The 15951-nt window shown below is 39.9% G+C and overlaps 1 protein-coding gene across 4 annotated transcripts in view; it reads left to right on the forward strand.

The window, feature by feature from the left end:
* Nucleotides 1-6939: 6939 nt before the first annotated feature.
* The window catches only part of LOC101854732 (kinase suppressor of Ras 2), a 54481-nt gene continuing 45469 nt past the window's right edge, over nt 6940-15951 (forward strand). For all 4 annotated transcript variants that reach the window (XM_005102609.3, XM_005102608.3, XM_013084965.2 and 1 more), the window contains exon 1: nt 6940-7269. In XM_005102609.3, the coding sequence (XP_005102666.1) occupies nt 7108-7269 (162 nt within the window). In that variant the 5' untranslated portion in view covers nt 6940-7107. The remainder of the gene's footprint in view (nt 7270-15951) is intronic.

Genomic DNA, 15951 nt, shown 5'->3' on the forward strand with positions numbered 1-15951 from the left:
GGGGGTTGTAATTTACTGTTATCCAAAATGCGTTATAAGAACGTCAATTGAGTTGGCGCATCTTGTAAAAACCTAATACCACACAATCTACAATGCGCCCAATAGGCGTTCAATAGATTCGCCATATTATATTAATTCTTCGAAAAGGCGTAGCGGAGTATATAATATGTGGAGTACTGTAATCGGTTCTTTTCAGAGTGAATAGTGTGAACTAGTGAGCGTATGGGTTTATAAGCTTTTCGAAACTGTTAGTGTTAGCGAGTGTAATGTAACAACCGTCTCCAATAGAGCCGGGCCAAGGTTGAGTCTTGAAAACTCCACAAAACGACCTGACATTTAAAAAAAGGTACAGGTGAGATTTGAATCAGGACCATCCGCTTCATAGGAGAACTTGTGCAATGTAGTACACTAAATCTAAATGTATGTAACGCATTGGGGAGCATTTAGACGCCACAACTGTTTCTTTAATTGGTTGTCACTTTTCGGTTACAAGTTACAATGAATGAACTACATCTACAAACACTGAAACGTGAAGGCTTGGCCTATACGTTCCTCCTCTTTTCCCGAAAACTGTTTGAACCCACAAAACCGAACATTTAATGTCAATTACGACTACTGATTGGTGATGAGTGTTCTGATATGATGTTCATTTTTTTACTTCTCTACTTACAAAGCTAGGCCTGTTATGTAGCCTAGAGCTATCATCAGCTTGTTTTAGTAGAGAGCACGTGCGCGTTCATAATAATGATCTTATATATTTATGCTGTGCGAGCGCTGTAAAATGTTTACCAAACGCAACAGAGAGCACCGCGACACAATAACTGGCATTTTAGTGTATGGGAGAAGTAGGGTGCAGACTGAGACAATAGAGCGGAAAAATTTACTATACAGTAGTCTCCGCCTAAGATCCCCCCGAATACGATCCCGGTTCGCTTAAGATCCCGCTGTTTTAAGAAAACAGAATTTTTACTGTACAAAAGTCACCCCTAAGATCCCGCTCTGATTCACTCTGAAGGTCTACATTCGGCTTAGATCCCGCATTTTGGATCATAATTTTCGGAACAAAAACCCGGGCGGGCACAGCCGATCAACCAAGTGTGAAAAGTTGAGATCAATGAACTGTCCGTAGCGTCCAAGATCAGCCCCTATCGTCAATGTGATCACATACATGATGTTGAAAAACTCGATGAAGCGATACAATGTGTGCCCCAGACAGGATCACACCGAGGTGTGAACTGACCGACTCGTTTATTTCCCCCACACATCGCACTCACACCTGAGCTCTCCCCATAAACTTACATCACTCGCTGGGTGGGTAGGGCCTTCACGTTCGCTCCAGGCGGGATCACATCGAACTGTGAATTCTCCTTGACCAGTGCAGCAGTTGTCTCTACTCCCGAATTTGCGAGACAGACTGACTTTTAATTTGTGTGTTCACAACGCAATGGTATGTAACGACAAAGGCTGTTGGGGAGGGGGGACCGCGGTCAGAGATGGAAAGCTATACGTTTTCGACAGGTTAAGGGGAGGGGCAACTAGTTAAACGTAGATCTTGAGACTCACGAAAGGATAATAAGTGAAAATGGCACGCCCCATGCCACTATGCGCTGTGATAGGTCATCAAGGTTAACCACTCTTTGCTCGCCATATGTCATAAACCCACCAAGGTTTCACGTCAGTTCATTTTAGAGTGGAGGGAGACCATTTTACCGATTGTGAGCCTTAACATGGGTCATCGTGGATTCTTCAAAGGGTTCGTCCGTTAACATCCCGGTTCGCCTAAGATCCCGCATTTCCTTGCTCCCGAGCACCGGGATCTTAGGCGGAGTAATACACTAGGATCTTTCACGGGCGCCACCCAGCCACCCACTTTCGTGATCTGTGTCAGGAGAAAGTTACGACGCCTAAAGACGCTTAGCAAAGACCACACAAAAGATGTGTTTTTAACATATCATAGTATTATACTCACTACATCTGGCATGTCAGTTGCTTCACTAGCCACTTCAGCTTCGGTGATAAGACAAGCGTAGACCATTGTCAGAATACTAAAATAATATTGTCAGAAAAGATGAACAACTTCTTGAACGTGAACTGAGTAGGCGCATTGCGTAAAATCTAATACATGAACGATATCTTGTACAATAATAAAACGGACCGAATTTTACCAAATTTCACACATATAACAAGCATAGTAAGGAGTCTTAAAATCCGCAATCAAATTTGAGAAAAAAGTTTCGTTTACATGGATACGCCGCCATATTGGATTTTATTGACATGTCTTACGTAATGAATACCGCACTTATCGCTCATGGAAATTGATTGTTTATTTGCATGCGTGTTCACAAACATTAAATCTAAAAATTTTGCTGTTGTTTTTTTTCCTAATCGAATTAGAACATTTTTAATGAATATTTTCCTGAGGTAGCATTCAAGTTTGCGAAAAATCCGTGAAAATCCACACTCCAGACACTACCAACAGAAATCTATTCCATATATCAAAAATTCAACAGACACATTTTTAGTATTACCTCTTCTCTTCATTCGGTGAAAATTTCATGAAGATTGGACGACAAATGGTGGAGTTATTCAAAAAAGTATAGAGGAAAGTCGCATTTTGAGAAAACGGCCGATAAAGAAAAATAAATTACTGACTTTATGAGGAAATGGCGGTTACAAACATGCCCGGTACGGGGAAAAATACGGTTTTGGGGGGTTCTTATGCCATGAAATAGTTGTAGGAGAGGCTGAGGAAGCTAAATATGCCTACAGCTCAAATGCTAAATATGCCTACAGCTCAAATTCCATGATTTTGAGCCGAATTTTGATTTTTGGGGTAGCCCCCCCCCCCTCCCCCCCCCCCCCCCTTAATCATCCAGTGCCAGATCTGTGACAGACATCGGCGATCATGGAGCCAAATTGTTACTATTGAACATACATTGTATATTCTGTTCTTCGTTGAGCAAGTGATTCGAAATAGTAATCTAGATTATACACTAGACTAATCAGAAGGGAAAAGAAAACAGAGAACGTAACGCACGTTTTGATAGCGTTTCGATTGGTTCCATATATCGGAAAGTGATATTTGATTTTAAGATTGCCGCCGTTCGTGTTTTAAGTGTCATTATAGTAACACCACACCTCAGTAGGGGCCTATTCAATAGACTGATGCAAGTGCAATATAATATCTCAGGTCATCAACCTTAAGTAACAAGCAAGTCATGCCAGATGTAAAGTTTAAATGTTTTGGAAAAGGAGCGTTTTTCCATTCTGAGCCCAACGTTTGAAATACCATCCCACATAGAACCAGGCAAGCGGCAACTATGACCCAATTTAGAACGAGTCCGAAGAATTATCTTTGTAACAGCACATGTGATCTAAACCATTTGTGATCACATTTTATTATTATTGTCATCTCCTATCACATACGTGTCCTAATATTTTTAACAATTATTTAATCTGGGGTGACTACTCATGATACATTTTTATTAATGTAATGACATTTTGTAACCATAGATTCGAGCATTTTTATTCGCTTTAATCGGACGAATAGACCTTTTAAAAAAATAATAATCATGGGTTTCATGTTTTTTTAAAACATGTCGAACAGTATATTTATGTATGTGCTGATTTGAATTTAATGTCCATTTATGCCTGTTTTTTTGGGTTTTTTTATTCGTTGTGAATTTTCATCAATAGGCTGGATACAAATTACATCTCGAACCGTAGCGTATTTTTTTTTTCAGCGTAAAAAAATAATTCTCGATTGCACGCGTGTCTGCTTTGCTTATTTCATTGTAATGCTCATAAAGCACCCCGTCGAGATGAAAACAAGCAGTAGGCCTATAGGCCTACATGTAAATGCAGTTTATTGGCACAGTATTATAGTTTTGTCAGTCCCTGTCCGTATAACAGATACACCTATCTAAGATCACTATAAGATTAGAAAACTCGCATGGGACTGAATTGTATCATAATGGCAATTTATAGGTATTTCGTAAAACTTGGTATTTTTATTACATCCCCATCGATACCATTCAGATCACGATCAGGAGGCGTGAGTTTGCTTTCCTGGCCAGGGATAGGCCTACAGTAGGTTCCAGGCAGACATATACATGTACTAGTAGATATTAAAAAATAAACAAAACAAAAACATGTAGATCTATATTCATCATCCAGGAATCAGACTCTCGCCTGCGACATTTCAAGGAGTCTATACATCGCTTCTACACGGATACGCTGCAGGTATAACCAATGGCGTTATGTGGATTATAAAGAGAGTGGGGCTTGCCGTGGCCATTAACTCTTACATGCGATCGCTCAGATAACAATAACAGTGGAGGGGAAATAACTGAAACGCCATCCAGACACGCATTCTATAAGAAAACAACATGTCAACATGAAAGAAAATGTAAATGATTCAAAAGTATAATAAATCGTCGGCGCCCCCCCCCCTCTCTCATTCCATTTTCAAGGAAGAAAACACACCTTACAAAAAATTTGTGATTTCCGCTAATTGTTATTTTAGTTGTTCTATCTTTTTCTCCCTCTCGCTTCGGTTGCCAAATTAAAAACACAAAGACCTCAAAGACTTAAAGCATATAGGGCCTTTATTGGTCCCCAATGAGACTTAAATAGTACTAATTTTATAGCGTTACTGTTTGTCGTTTTAGAAGAGGTTTTACAGCGTTCGCAAATGCATAAGGTCGTATGAGCGCCACGGGAAATGTCAACAGAGAAGTCCTTACAGTTATATACAGACAGGGAGTCAGGCTTACTCTGCTTACCCATCTAGCTTCAACAGCACAAAGTCAGCTTCGACTACCAAGGCACCCCAGAAGTAGCGGGTCACAAGAGTGTGACAAACACACAAAAGAAGTAAAGGAAACATGACAATAGTAGTGATTAGGAAAGAAAAAGCAGCAGTTCCCTGTTGCAGGACATTGATGAATCGGCCCATTTACAATTACAATTCTAATGTGCATAAGAATATGCCTAAGACACTTCAGTTCATCAGTAGCACCGCTTCGGGGGATAATAACATTATTGAGTCAAACAGAAATCTACCAAAACAAGTGCATGGTATTCTGTCCTGTAATCGTTTAAAAAGAAAGTTTTGCTTCGTTGTTTCTATACTTTACATAAATCAAAGAGCGCTGCTTCTCAATATCTATTATCAGTTTCACGGTCATCTATAATGCGGTCAAAAATTCGTGGCGCAACTTATCCTCAAATATCTCTCTAACGATACTGTCACTCATGTTTTGCACAGCAGTTTGTATAATTTTGTATTCAGATTTTTCCATAACAACTGAGGCTAGATTAAAAAACTTTTCTTCATAAATCTATATTATATATTATAAAATACCATAAATCTCCATCATGCGGAAATTGCGCTCACAGCTTTTTTTCTCTCACGCATTTTACTTACGCATAGCATGGCAAACGCCATAGCCTAGAACTAGACCTTTTCAGTCTGAGAAAGCAGGCCATCTCATCAATGAGACTTTTTAGAGGGAAAACTATTTACAAGAAATTCATTTTACAATGAACACAATTTTAGCACGAAAGGTACTCAAACATGCGTTCAAAAAGCATAATTATGTCGCGATTAGTAAAAAATGATGGACTTGTTTTTTTAAAACGCTATATTGCCACACCTGTAAACTTTTTTGAATCTGCAAAAACCATCGACTGGGTTTTTGTTAAAATTAGCATTTGTAATTGTCTAGAATACAGTGTGCAGGTGTTTAAATAAATATTCATCAGTTAAGACAAATTGATAGATATAAGTCACTGCGCAAAAGTTGGATACCTTCTATGTTCAATTGTTAAAGGAGATGACAATAAGTTGAGCCACGAATTTTTGACCGCACAATAGATAGAGGCCAAAGTTGACGAAGCCGTTGTTGGGAACGCGTCCATTTCTCATGGAGAGGGGTAACCTAACGAAAGGTCCTGGATTAAATAACAAAGAATAAAAAAACCTACAAAAACCAATAACAACAATTCTTGATCGTTTTTGCTCACAGTCACAATCACTCAAATGCAGTCAAACGTTATTTTCTAAACTGAAATTTATTGTCGCAAGGAAATATACAAGAATGACTTTTAAAGGATATATCGATATCAGAAGACAACAACGAACGAGCACATTTTTTCCGGAGGGCAGGGGGGGGGGCAGACTGTAATCCTGAAGTGCTTTGTCATTACATTTTAGGAAATTCGCTTTCGCAAGTGCGGGCTGGATTAATAATAAGCTTGCATTGTACTGGCCACCGAAGGCCTAGGCCTACATTATTATGATTTGGAACCAACAAAGATAAAACCGGAAATATAAAATCTTTGCTTTGATTTTGTTTGGCACTGCGCATGCGGCAATTAGGGAAGTTTTTGACAATACTGAGAATCGAGTACAGAAAGAAATTATTTTTATGGCCAGTTTTGAAGTATCGAGTTTTATCGACTAAACAATATTTTGCTCGATTAATTTCCCTTTAAAAAAAATCCTATCATTGGTTTTCCTCTCATCCCGAAAACACACATAATATGTACATGTACATTGAATTGGACATGTTCCAGTATCAAACTTTATATGTTGGCAATTACCTGAAGAAGCTACAATTTCATTTTGTCTATAATTTACGATTGAAATTATTGTACTGCCTGCGGAATTTCAAGTCAGGAAATGTCAGCATTTTAAAGGAAAGGCGAAGAAAGCATTATTCTAATTTACACTTGTTTTATAAACGGAACTCACTTTTTTACTTTGATAAAACCCAAAATAGATACAATTAAAAATACTAGCCTATGGTAAAAAAAAACACAACAAAAATACCCTCCCCCCCGAGAATGTGGGTGTTCGCGACAAAACTCGAACTTGAATGCATTAATGAAACTTCATTTATAAGCTCGAATACACAGTATCGACAAACTCCGACACCACTACTACTGTGCGCTTTCAATATGGCGGAGCTCGGGAAGCTGCTAGTCTTGGACGATATAAACAGACACTCAGTGGGCTTCCTTTTGTAAACCATGATACCGTAGTGTTGCTGCTGTTAGCTTAAAGCATGTATATACCTAGTTGTAGGTGTTGAGTACTCCGAAATGTCTTCAGAAGCAGACCTTGAGAAGGCTATTCGTGATGCTACGAAGACTTGCACAACCAATCAGTCAATGATAGTTTTCACGTCCAAACATCTGGACGAATTGAGGACACAATGCGCATCAACGGATAAAATAACACAGATAGAAATAAAAGATGCGGAAGTAAGTATCAAGTTAACTCCCCATGTATTTTTGGAACAGCCAGGGTGTGAATTTCATTTTGTTTTACTTCAGATAAGTGATCTCTCTGAGCCTCCTGTGGGTCTGAAATCTAGATTACTACCTGATCTCTAAACTACTGACACTGTACTGTTGTTGGACCAGGAATGTGTACCACAGACTGAATTGGGGGAAGCCCAAGACTCATGTTCTTGTCTTTTTAGAATAAAAAATGCATCTATATATCTAGATCTAGATTCTAGATTTCTCACTTCTTGAGTGATTACACAACTGATATATTTGAACTGAATGAATGGTAACCGGTCATTTTGTCACACGTTCATCACGTCATCACGTAGCATGGTATAGATCTAGATCTAGATCTAGATTATTAGATCTACCTACTGAGTATCACTGATTATCATGGTAGCGTCAATTGCCACCGAGTGACGCGGTGGCAGTTGACAAAATTGACTTTTTGTCAATTGCCACCGAGTGAAGCGGCGTCAAGTCTGAAAACAACACTATCTTTAGCTTTATACATAATGTGTGTCTAATGGGTCAATTTGTTCTCAACTAATTTCATTGGAAGAGCATCTATTCTAGAGCTACGGTACCATCTTGGAGTGTTTTCAGTGAGACGTAGGCCTAGATCTAGGCTAGCCTTAGCCTACACATTGGTGGTGTAGAACCAACACAGGCAATTCTAGAAGTAGAAGGTCACAAACGCGCACAAACTGAAGCAGAAATTCACGTTATATCGGGGAACAAAATCGGGGGACAGGGGTCAGGAAAAGACACACACACACACACACACACGGACACACACTGACACACACACACACACACACACAAACACACACAAACACACACTGACACACACACTCACACACACAAACACACAAACACACACAAACACACACACACACACACACAAACACACACACACACACACACAAACACACACACACACACACACACACACACAGAGGGACAGAGAGGCGAACGCACAACACCGAGCACTCGAGCATAATAAGCTAGATCTACCCACCAACGCAAAAGAGCTCCAATTTACTCGGTGGCAATTGACAAAAAAGTCAATTTTTGTCAATTGCCACCGCGTCACTCGGTGGCAATTGACACTACCGATTATCATCGCATATCACTAAATATATCACCACACATCGCTTAGTCTCACAGCATACCGCTAAATATCACAGCTCATCACTAATAAATATCACTGCATATCACCAATTATCTGGTGTGTGTGTGTGTCTGTCTGTCTCTTGACTCACTCTTTCTCTCTGTGTCTACACTGTGTGTGTTTCCCTCTGTCCCTGTCTCTCTCTGTCTCTTTCTCTCTCTCTCTCTCTCTCTCTCTCTCTCTCTCTCTCTCTCTCTCTCTCTGTTACATTAGTAAATGAGGAAAGAAGAAGAAATGCCTTCCAAAAGCTATTTTTATAAAACGAACTTCCTTTAACGCTTGTCCTGTGTCTGTGCTGAGATGCGAATCTTATCAGTAACCGATTAAGTCAGACAGGCCGCTGGGGTCACTCAGTGTGTACTGTTACTGTTAGTGTACAGCGCGCACGCCGGGAAACGTGTGTTTTCCCCATGAATACCTTGGGAGTTTGTTAATCGATGATGAAAATAACACTCCTTTCATAGCTTTCTATTTATAAAGTGTTACAAACACATGAATAACCCCCTCTCACAAGCTGACAAGACATTACAAGTAGTTACGCCCATGCCATTCGAATAACCTTTCTAGACGCTCTTGTTGTTATGAACGACCTCAGGTTCGAAAGGGGATGAGGTCATTTTCCGAATGTTTTGCACTCAAATTGTTCTTTGTACCTGCACAATGGTATTCAAAACTATCAAACAAGCTTTTATTTTTTATCTGGTAGTATCATTTCATACAAAATCAAGCTCATTTGAAAGATTTTGTATAGAAAAAGGGAAGTCTTGTTTCCTGACTATCCTTTTGAGCTCCTCATGTCCAAGTATGTCGATTTCTTCTATAATTTCATTGGACGAACATCTAGAGCTACCAACTTGGCGTGTTTTGAATGAGATGTATGCCTCGCATAGGTTCTAGAAGAAGGCCACAAACGCACACAAACTCAAGCAGACTGACGCACACACACTTGACCTGCGTTAATGGGGATCAGACTCGGGACCCGAATTTCTCGTAAGGTAATGCGTGGTGCGCGTGCGCTGAGCCAGGGGCTACGCTGACTCGGGACCAGAACGAAGGCGAGGTGCCGAAATAGGCTTATCGGGCGACATAAACCCGGCCCCCGCAGGATGAGGGTTAAGATTTAGGAACAAATTCTTTTATTCTAATAGAATTGCTCCTAGTTGGAACAAATTGACGCAAACAATCAAAAAAGCCATAAATTAAGCATTCACCCCGATATTTAGTGATATTTGGCACAATGTGCGGTGTTTAGTGATGTGCGGTAATTATATCATACGTCATCTCGTCACACCCCAATTATTTGTGATGAAACGACTTCGCTTATTTCTCTCCAAAATTGTTATGTAAGTAGATGAGCTTTGGAGGATCAGCCTAAAGCTTTTTTTGAAGTTTATATATATAAATTATTAATGTAAATTAAATCTTCTCGTCTAAACTGTTCTATAGAGCAGCTAGCTGAACAATAGTTTTTGAAATAAGGCAAAAACAATGTGTGGTAAAGAGTTAATAGTAAGGCTTTATTTTAAAGTAAGGATCTAGCTTTTAGCAAAATTGCAGTACCATACACTTTTATTAGCTATTTTATTTTTAACAAAACTAATATTATGATCTTGCCAATCACACCTTTCATCAATAATACTTAAGAACTTTGTTGATCTGACTCGAACACAGGCCTACATATAAATTTTTGAGCGGTGTAGCTGATCAGGCAGGCTCGACGACTCGCACAGCCCCAACCCTCCTCCAAAAATCGTGATTTGCGATTGCCACGAAAATGCGCGCTTGATGTTTGCAAGTGTGCTACGAAATGGTAACCGGTCATTGACTTCGCTATAAATCTCCAATATTGTTATGCAAGTAGAGTTTTGGAGGATCAACCTAAAGCTTTTTTTGAAGTTATATATATATAATTAAGGAAGTGCCCATTTGCAACACGATTAGCGCCAGTGCTAAATAAAACGCTGGGTGTTATATAATATATAAATCTTAACCTACCTTTCGTTGTTGAAGTTCTGGTAGCCGAATGGACAGCGCGTCTGCGTTTGAAGACCAATATTTTATGAGCGTGGGAACGAATCCCGGTCCTGGAAGTTTTTTTGTTTTTTTTTATCGTCTCCTCTTCTCGACTGACCAACAATTTTTTCCCATAATTATAACTTGTTGCTTTGTAGTTTTTTTATGTAGTGATGAAGCATGCGCATTCTGGTTTTGTCCCCATGAGGAGCATTTACCTACAAAGTAGTCCTATACTTTTCTTTTTACTAATTTAGGCCTGATTAAAGTTCAATAGTGGCTTTCCTTGGTCTGTGAGTCTAATTTTTCTGTTTTAATTTTAGGCTCAGGAGAAGAAAAAAAACCTTCTGGGACCGGGATTCGATGCCACACTTGGAAGCACTGAACATTGGAGAACGTAGACAGCTGTTTTGATTGTTGTGAAAATTTCCATTTGTCAAGCTTTACCTGTCAGCTTGTTTCACGGATCGAAGCGTGCGTTTAAGAGGAAGTGAACATGTGTTTGTGCTTCTATTTATATAGTAAAAAAAAAAAATCAGTTTTGTGAAGAAAGCATGTGTTTGAGCGGAGCGTGCTTTGTAGGGCGTGAGTTTAGGCGGAGACTATATATGGCTCTTTTCATCTCAATGCAGACGGTCAATTTAGCTTGAGATGGTCTCAAGGTTGTCTTCATGCAGTTTCTTTCATGGCTAATTCCTCCTATGTTTGAAGGGCAGATTCTGTCGCAGTGCTTGCATGTCAGTGAGGTGGATCGAAGCTCTGTATTTCCACTGTTTTCTTTTCGTCGTTGGCGCATCTCAGCTGTTTCTTCCCTGATGCTAACATCCATCTGAGCTAGTTGTAACGGAGTACAAGTACTTGTACTTATGTTACAATTTTCGGTACTTTTTCTGTACTTTGGTACATTTTGAGAACCAGTACTTTTACTCTACTCCGATACTTTTTATAAAAGTACTTTTGAGTATTTTTAAAGTACATTTTGAGTACTTTTGAAGCTAATTGAAAGGGTAAGTGCCGGCATTTCTGATCATAATTTCCAGAACAAACATCCGGGCGGGCACAGCCGATCAACCGAGAGTAAAAAGTTGAGATCAAAGATCTGCCCGTCCCCTCAAGGATCAGCCACTCTCGTGAATGTGATCACAAGCTTTGTAATACTCGATGAAACGGTACAATGTTTGGCCCAGACGGGATCATATGGAGGTGTGAACTAACCGACGTGTTTGTTTTCCCCACACATCGCACTCGCATCTGAGCTCGCCACCTTAACTTACATCACTCACTGGGTGGGTAGGGCCTACAAGTTCGCTCCAGGCAGGGTCACATCGAACTGTGAACTCTTCCCCGACCATTGAAGGCAGTTTTTCTCTATTCCCGAATTTGCGAGATAGCCTGAATTTTAATTGGTGTGGTCACAACGTAATGGTGCGTAACGACACAGGTGGGGGGACTCAATCAGAGATGGAAAGCAAGAATTTTTGAACAGGTAAAGGGGAGGGGCAACTGGATAATCGTAGATTGAGATCTCGAGACTCACGATAGGCTAATGAGTTTATATAATATATATATGGCATGCCTCATGCCACTGTGATTGGTCATCAAGGTTGACCACTCTTTGCTCTCCATAATATGTCATAAACCCACCAAGGGGTCACGTCAGTTTATGGGACCCTGTAGCTTCTTCCTTGGCTTCATCGGCTAAGATCCCGTATTTTCCTTGCTCCCAAGCACTGGGATCTTAGGCGGAGACTAGTGTAGTAGAGAATCTGTGGTTACACTACACTTACTAGACTTTATGAAACTAATGTATTTTGGTTTGCCGTGAGTGCCGTGTACTACACAGTGGGACCAAAATCTGTCTTACCACTATGATCCAATTGAAACTGAAACTGAGTTCTCAATGTACAGGGTGATCCCAAAAAAACTTAACAACTTGTTTTGTAAATATCTTTCTCCATACCGAAGTTTTGCGTTTCAGATTTGAACGTAACGTTTGGAAGCCAAAAGGAATTTTTCTGATATGAGTTTTAGATAAGCCCATTGAATGGTTTTACTCTATATAGTGCATTAAAAAAACCCAACCCATTTTCCACCTTGTCACCATTTTCATAGCATGACGCACCAATTCGCATTAGGCCTACCACTAACAGTTGCAGCAATCGCGCCATATTGCAAGCTACAGCAGTCTAACAAGTCAACAGAAGTCTGCAGATATTATTTTTCCCAAATTTGGTTTGCCTGCTGAGATCATGGCTACGTTTAGTAAGAGCAGAGAGCTTTTTGTATTGAACATTACCTCTCCACAAACTCACCATCCCTAACATTTCTGCGCACGGCGTGGAGAGAATGCTTAGGTGCCCTCAAGACCTTTAGCGTCATGAGTAGAGACGTTCCGTCAGTTTGAATCTCTAGCGAATCAGAACTAGAACGTTGTTTAAAAAAATGACCACTTCAGGTCGAACACGCACCATGCGCAGCCCCTTAAACGTCACCAGAGTGCAGATTTTAGTAGCCGAGTCCCATGAGACGTCTGTCTGTAGACGTTCTGCAGCTAGGACTTTTCTACACATCAACAGTCTGCATTGTCATGGCAGATCTTAACCTACGACTATACCATGTTCATGTTCGCTAGGCCGGGCCGAGATGAAATGGATCCGAGCATGGCAATGTGTTCATGATTCCTTGATTGTCTTGTAAAGAGGGATCATTTCGTTGATGGCATTTGGTTTAGTGCAAAGCCCATTTTCACCCTGTGGGATGTGTTGACTCCAAAAATGCTGTCTATTGGGTACCCCACTCAATTGTTTCTAGAAGCCACTTCTAAGTAAACATGCACAGTGTATGTGGCTTTATAAACTCATGGGTTAGCAGGTCCTTGTGTTAGGGCGCCAATGAACATTTTGAACGACGCGTTAAAAATGTGTCGAGTCCAAAGGAGGGAATGTGGAACCACTGCTTCTAGGAATTTCAGAATTATATCATTAGGTTTTTAAAACTCTATAAAAGAAATTAAATATTGTTTAAATGTCACAGGGATGGAAAATTAATGTCAAAGAGAAAATAAACAAAAAGGTCAACTAATCTTTTCACGACTTCCTGAACAAGATTTTTAAACATTAGTGAACTTTGAGTTTTGGGGGTGCTTTTTTCTTTTAGCCGTTTCCGTTTTCAAAACATGTTTCTTCTTCGTGGATTTTTATATCAAACAAATTCCTTTTGAATGAATTATGTCTGTTCCAAATTACAGCATTCTAGAACAATTTTTGCGCGAGATATTCAGAACAAAAGTTGTAAAGTTTTTTTTGGATCACCCTGTATATCTACATTTTATAGGCTACCTAAATTTCTTTTAAACTTTTTTGTGTGGTTTTTGCGGCTACATCGATTCCTTGAGGATTTGTTAATGAAGAATTCGGTGCACTTTTCCATTTCTTTGCTGGCCATTTTCATCAATGTTATGTTTTCTTAAGAGAAACTTTGTCTCTACATTTTCCAATTTGGATACTTTTCCTGTAGAACTTTCCGACCTCTTGGACTGACTTACATTTGATCACAGTGTCTTGCTCAAGCAAGTTCTGTTCATAATATCACTTACTCACTAGTTGCGTCTGTTTGGTTTTTTTTCAATTTCATTGACCATTTGCACCTACGACTACGTTCAGTGCGTATATTCAAATGCTTTGTATACTGTTTACATTTTTAATAATAAATGGCCTAATTTGTCGAATATATACTGGATCTGTGGCGTCGGTGCCATGTGGTTAGGCTCTCGGACTCGCAACCGTAAGGTCGTGGGTTCGAATCCCGTCAGGGGCCCGACGTTGTGTCCTTGGGAAAGGCACTTTACACGAATTTTCCTCACTTCACCCAGATGGGAATGGGTACCCGGCTTTAGACAGCGAACAATCTTGTCAGTTTGTTAGTGTTTGAGCGCTTAACCAGCTGCTTGCACTGTATGCTTCCCGGGAAGCTGAGAATGTTTCGGAGTGTTTTATGGTCTGCTGGGGTAATAATATAGTGTAAAGCGCATAGAGCCTGCTGTTGAGCGGGGATATGCGCTATACAAATGCTATTTATTATTTATTTTATTATTATCTGTTGTTCAAAATGATGTTTTGTATTAGCACTGAAGTGTTTTAACATATTAGCAGAAAGTACTCAAAATGTACACTCATAATTACTTTTTTAAAAAGTACTTGTACTCAAGTACCTTTTACAGGAAAGTACTTTTACTGTTCTTAAGTACATTTTTTAGATTGTACTTAAATTTGTACTTAGTCTTAAGTACCTTTAAAAGTACTTTAACAGCTCTGCCAACATCTACTCCAAACTTAGATAAGCTGTTTTTGCAGGTGACTTTATACCTTAATTTTGGTTTTCCTCTTGGTCTTTTCCCTGGGCAAGTTCTCCAGAGAGAAGTTGCTTCGGAATCCTTTGTCGTCCATTCTCTTAAAATGGCTCAGCCATCACAATCTTTTTAAACACAGGATAGTTGTCATGCTCTGGAGGTTTGCCAGTGCCAACACTTCAACATTTGTAACCTTGTCACGCCACAAAATGCGTAAGATCTTGTGGCAGCCTCTGAGATGGAAAATGTCGAGGCGCTTTTCTTGCCTGTTATACAACGTCCATGTTTCAGATCCATAAAGGAGTGTGCTGAGGACACATGGTTAATCTTTTGTTTTCCCAATCTCGTTTTGTCAGCCTTCCAAAAGTTGTTGCTGCTTCCCTATCCTGATGTTGACCTCATAATCAAGTGATGTAGTTGAGCTGATGGTAGACCCTAGGTAACAGAACTTTTCCACTGTCTCAAGTTCCTAGTCGTTCAGCCATATAAATATGGCTCTGCTCTGCACCTTCTTGAGTAAGGATGACTGTTTTCTTAACACTGATGACCAAGCTAAAGACGTTGCATGCTGTTGATAGGCGGTCCATCATTGTTTGAGGGTTGATTCACTGTAACAAGAGCAGCATCATCGGCGAAGAGAAGGTCTCATACTATTGTTTTGTTGATCTTGGTCTTGGCCTGGAGTCGAGCAAGATTGAAGAGCGACCCATCAGTTCTTTAGCGGAGGAAGACATTCCCTGGTGACTCTTTGAATGCGTGTTGTAGTAAGACAGCAAAAATAAATGCTAAAAAGGGTTGATGCTAAGACACAACCTTGATTTACTCCGCTCTTGATGTTGAACCGTCAAACTGAATGGTGGCTTCCATATCTTCATGGAATGAGATGATGAACTGTAGCAGTATTGGGGGACAGCCTATTTTTCTAAGCACTATGTACAGTCCTGATCTACTGACTGTATCGAAAGCCTTTGTCAGATTGATGAATGCAGTATGTAATGGCAGTTGTTCCCTGCATTTTTCTTGTAGCTCACGAATAGAAAAGATCATGTCCATTGTTGAGCAGTTTGATCTGAAGTGTCCTCTCCATAGTCATATAAATGCTGTGCTGTAGCTGTGGGTC

This window comes from Aplysia californica, unplaced genomic scaffold (assembly GCF_000002075.1).
Source record: "Aplysia californica isolate F4 #8 unplaced genomic scaffold, AplCal3.0 scaffold00332, whole genome shotgun sequence".
NCBI lineage: Eukaryota > Metazoa > Mollusca > Gastropoda > Aplysiida > Aplysiidae > Aplysia > Aplysia californica.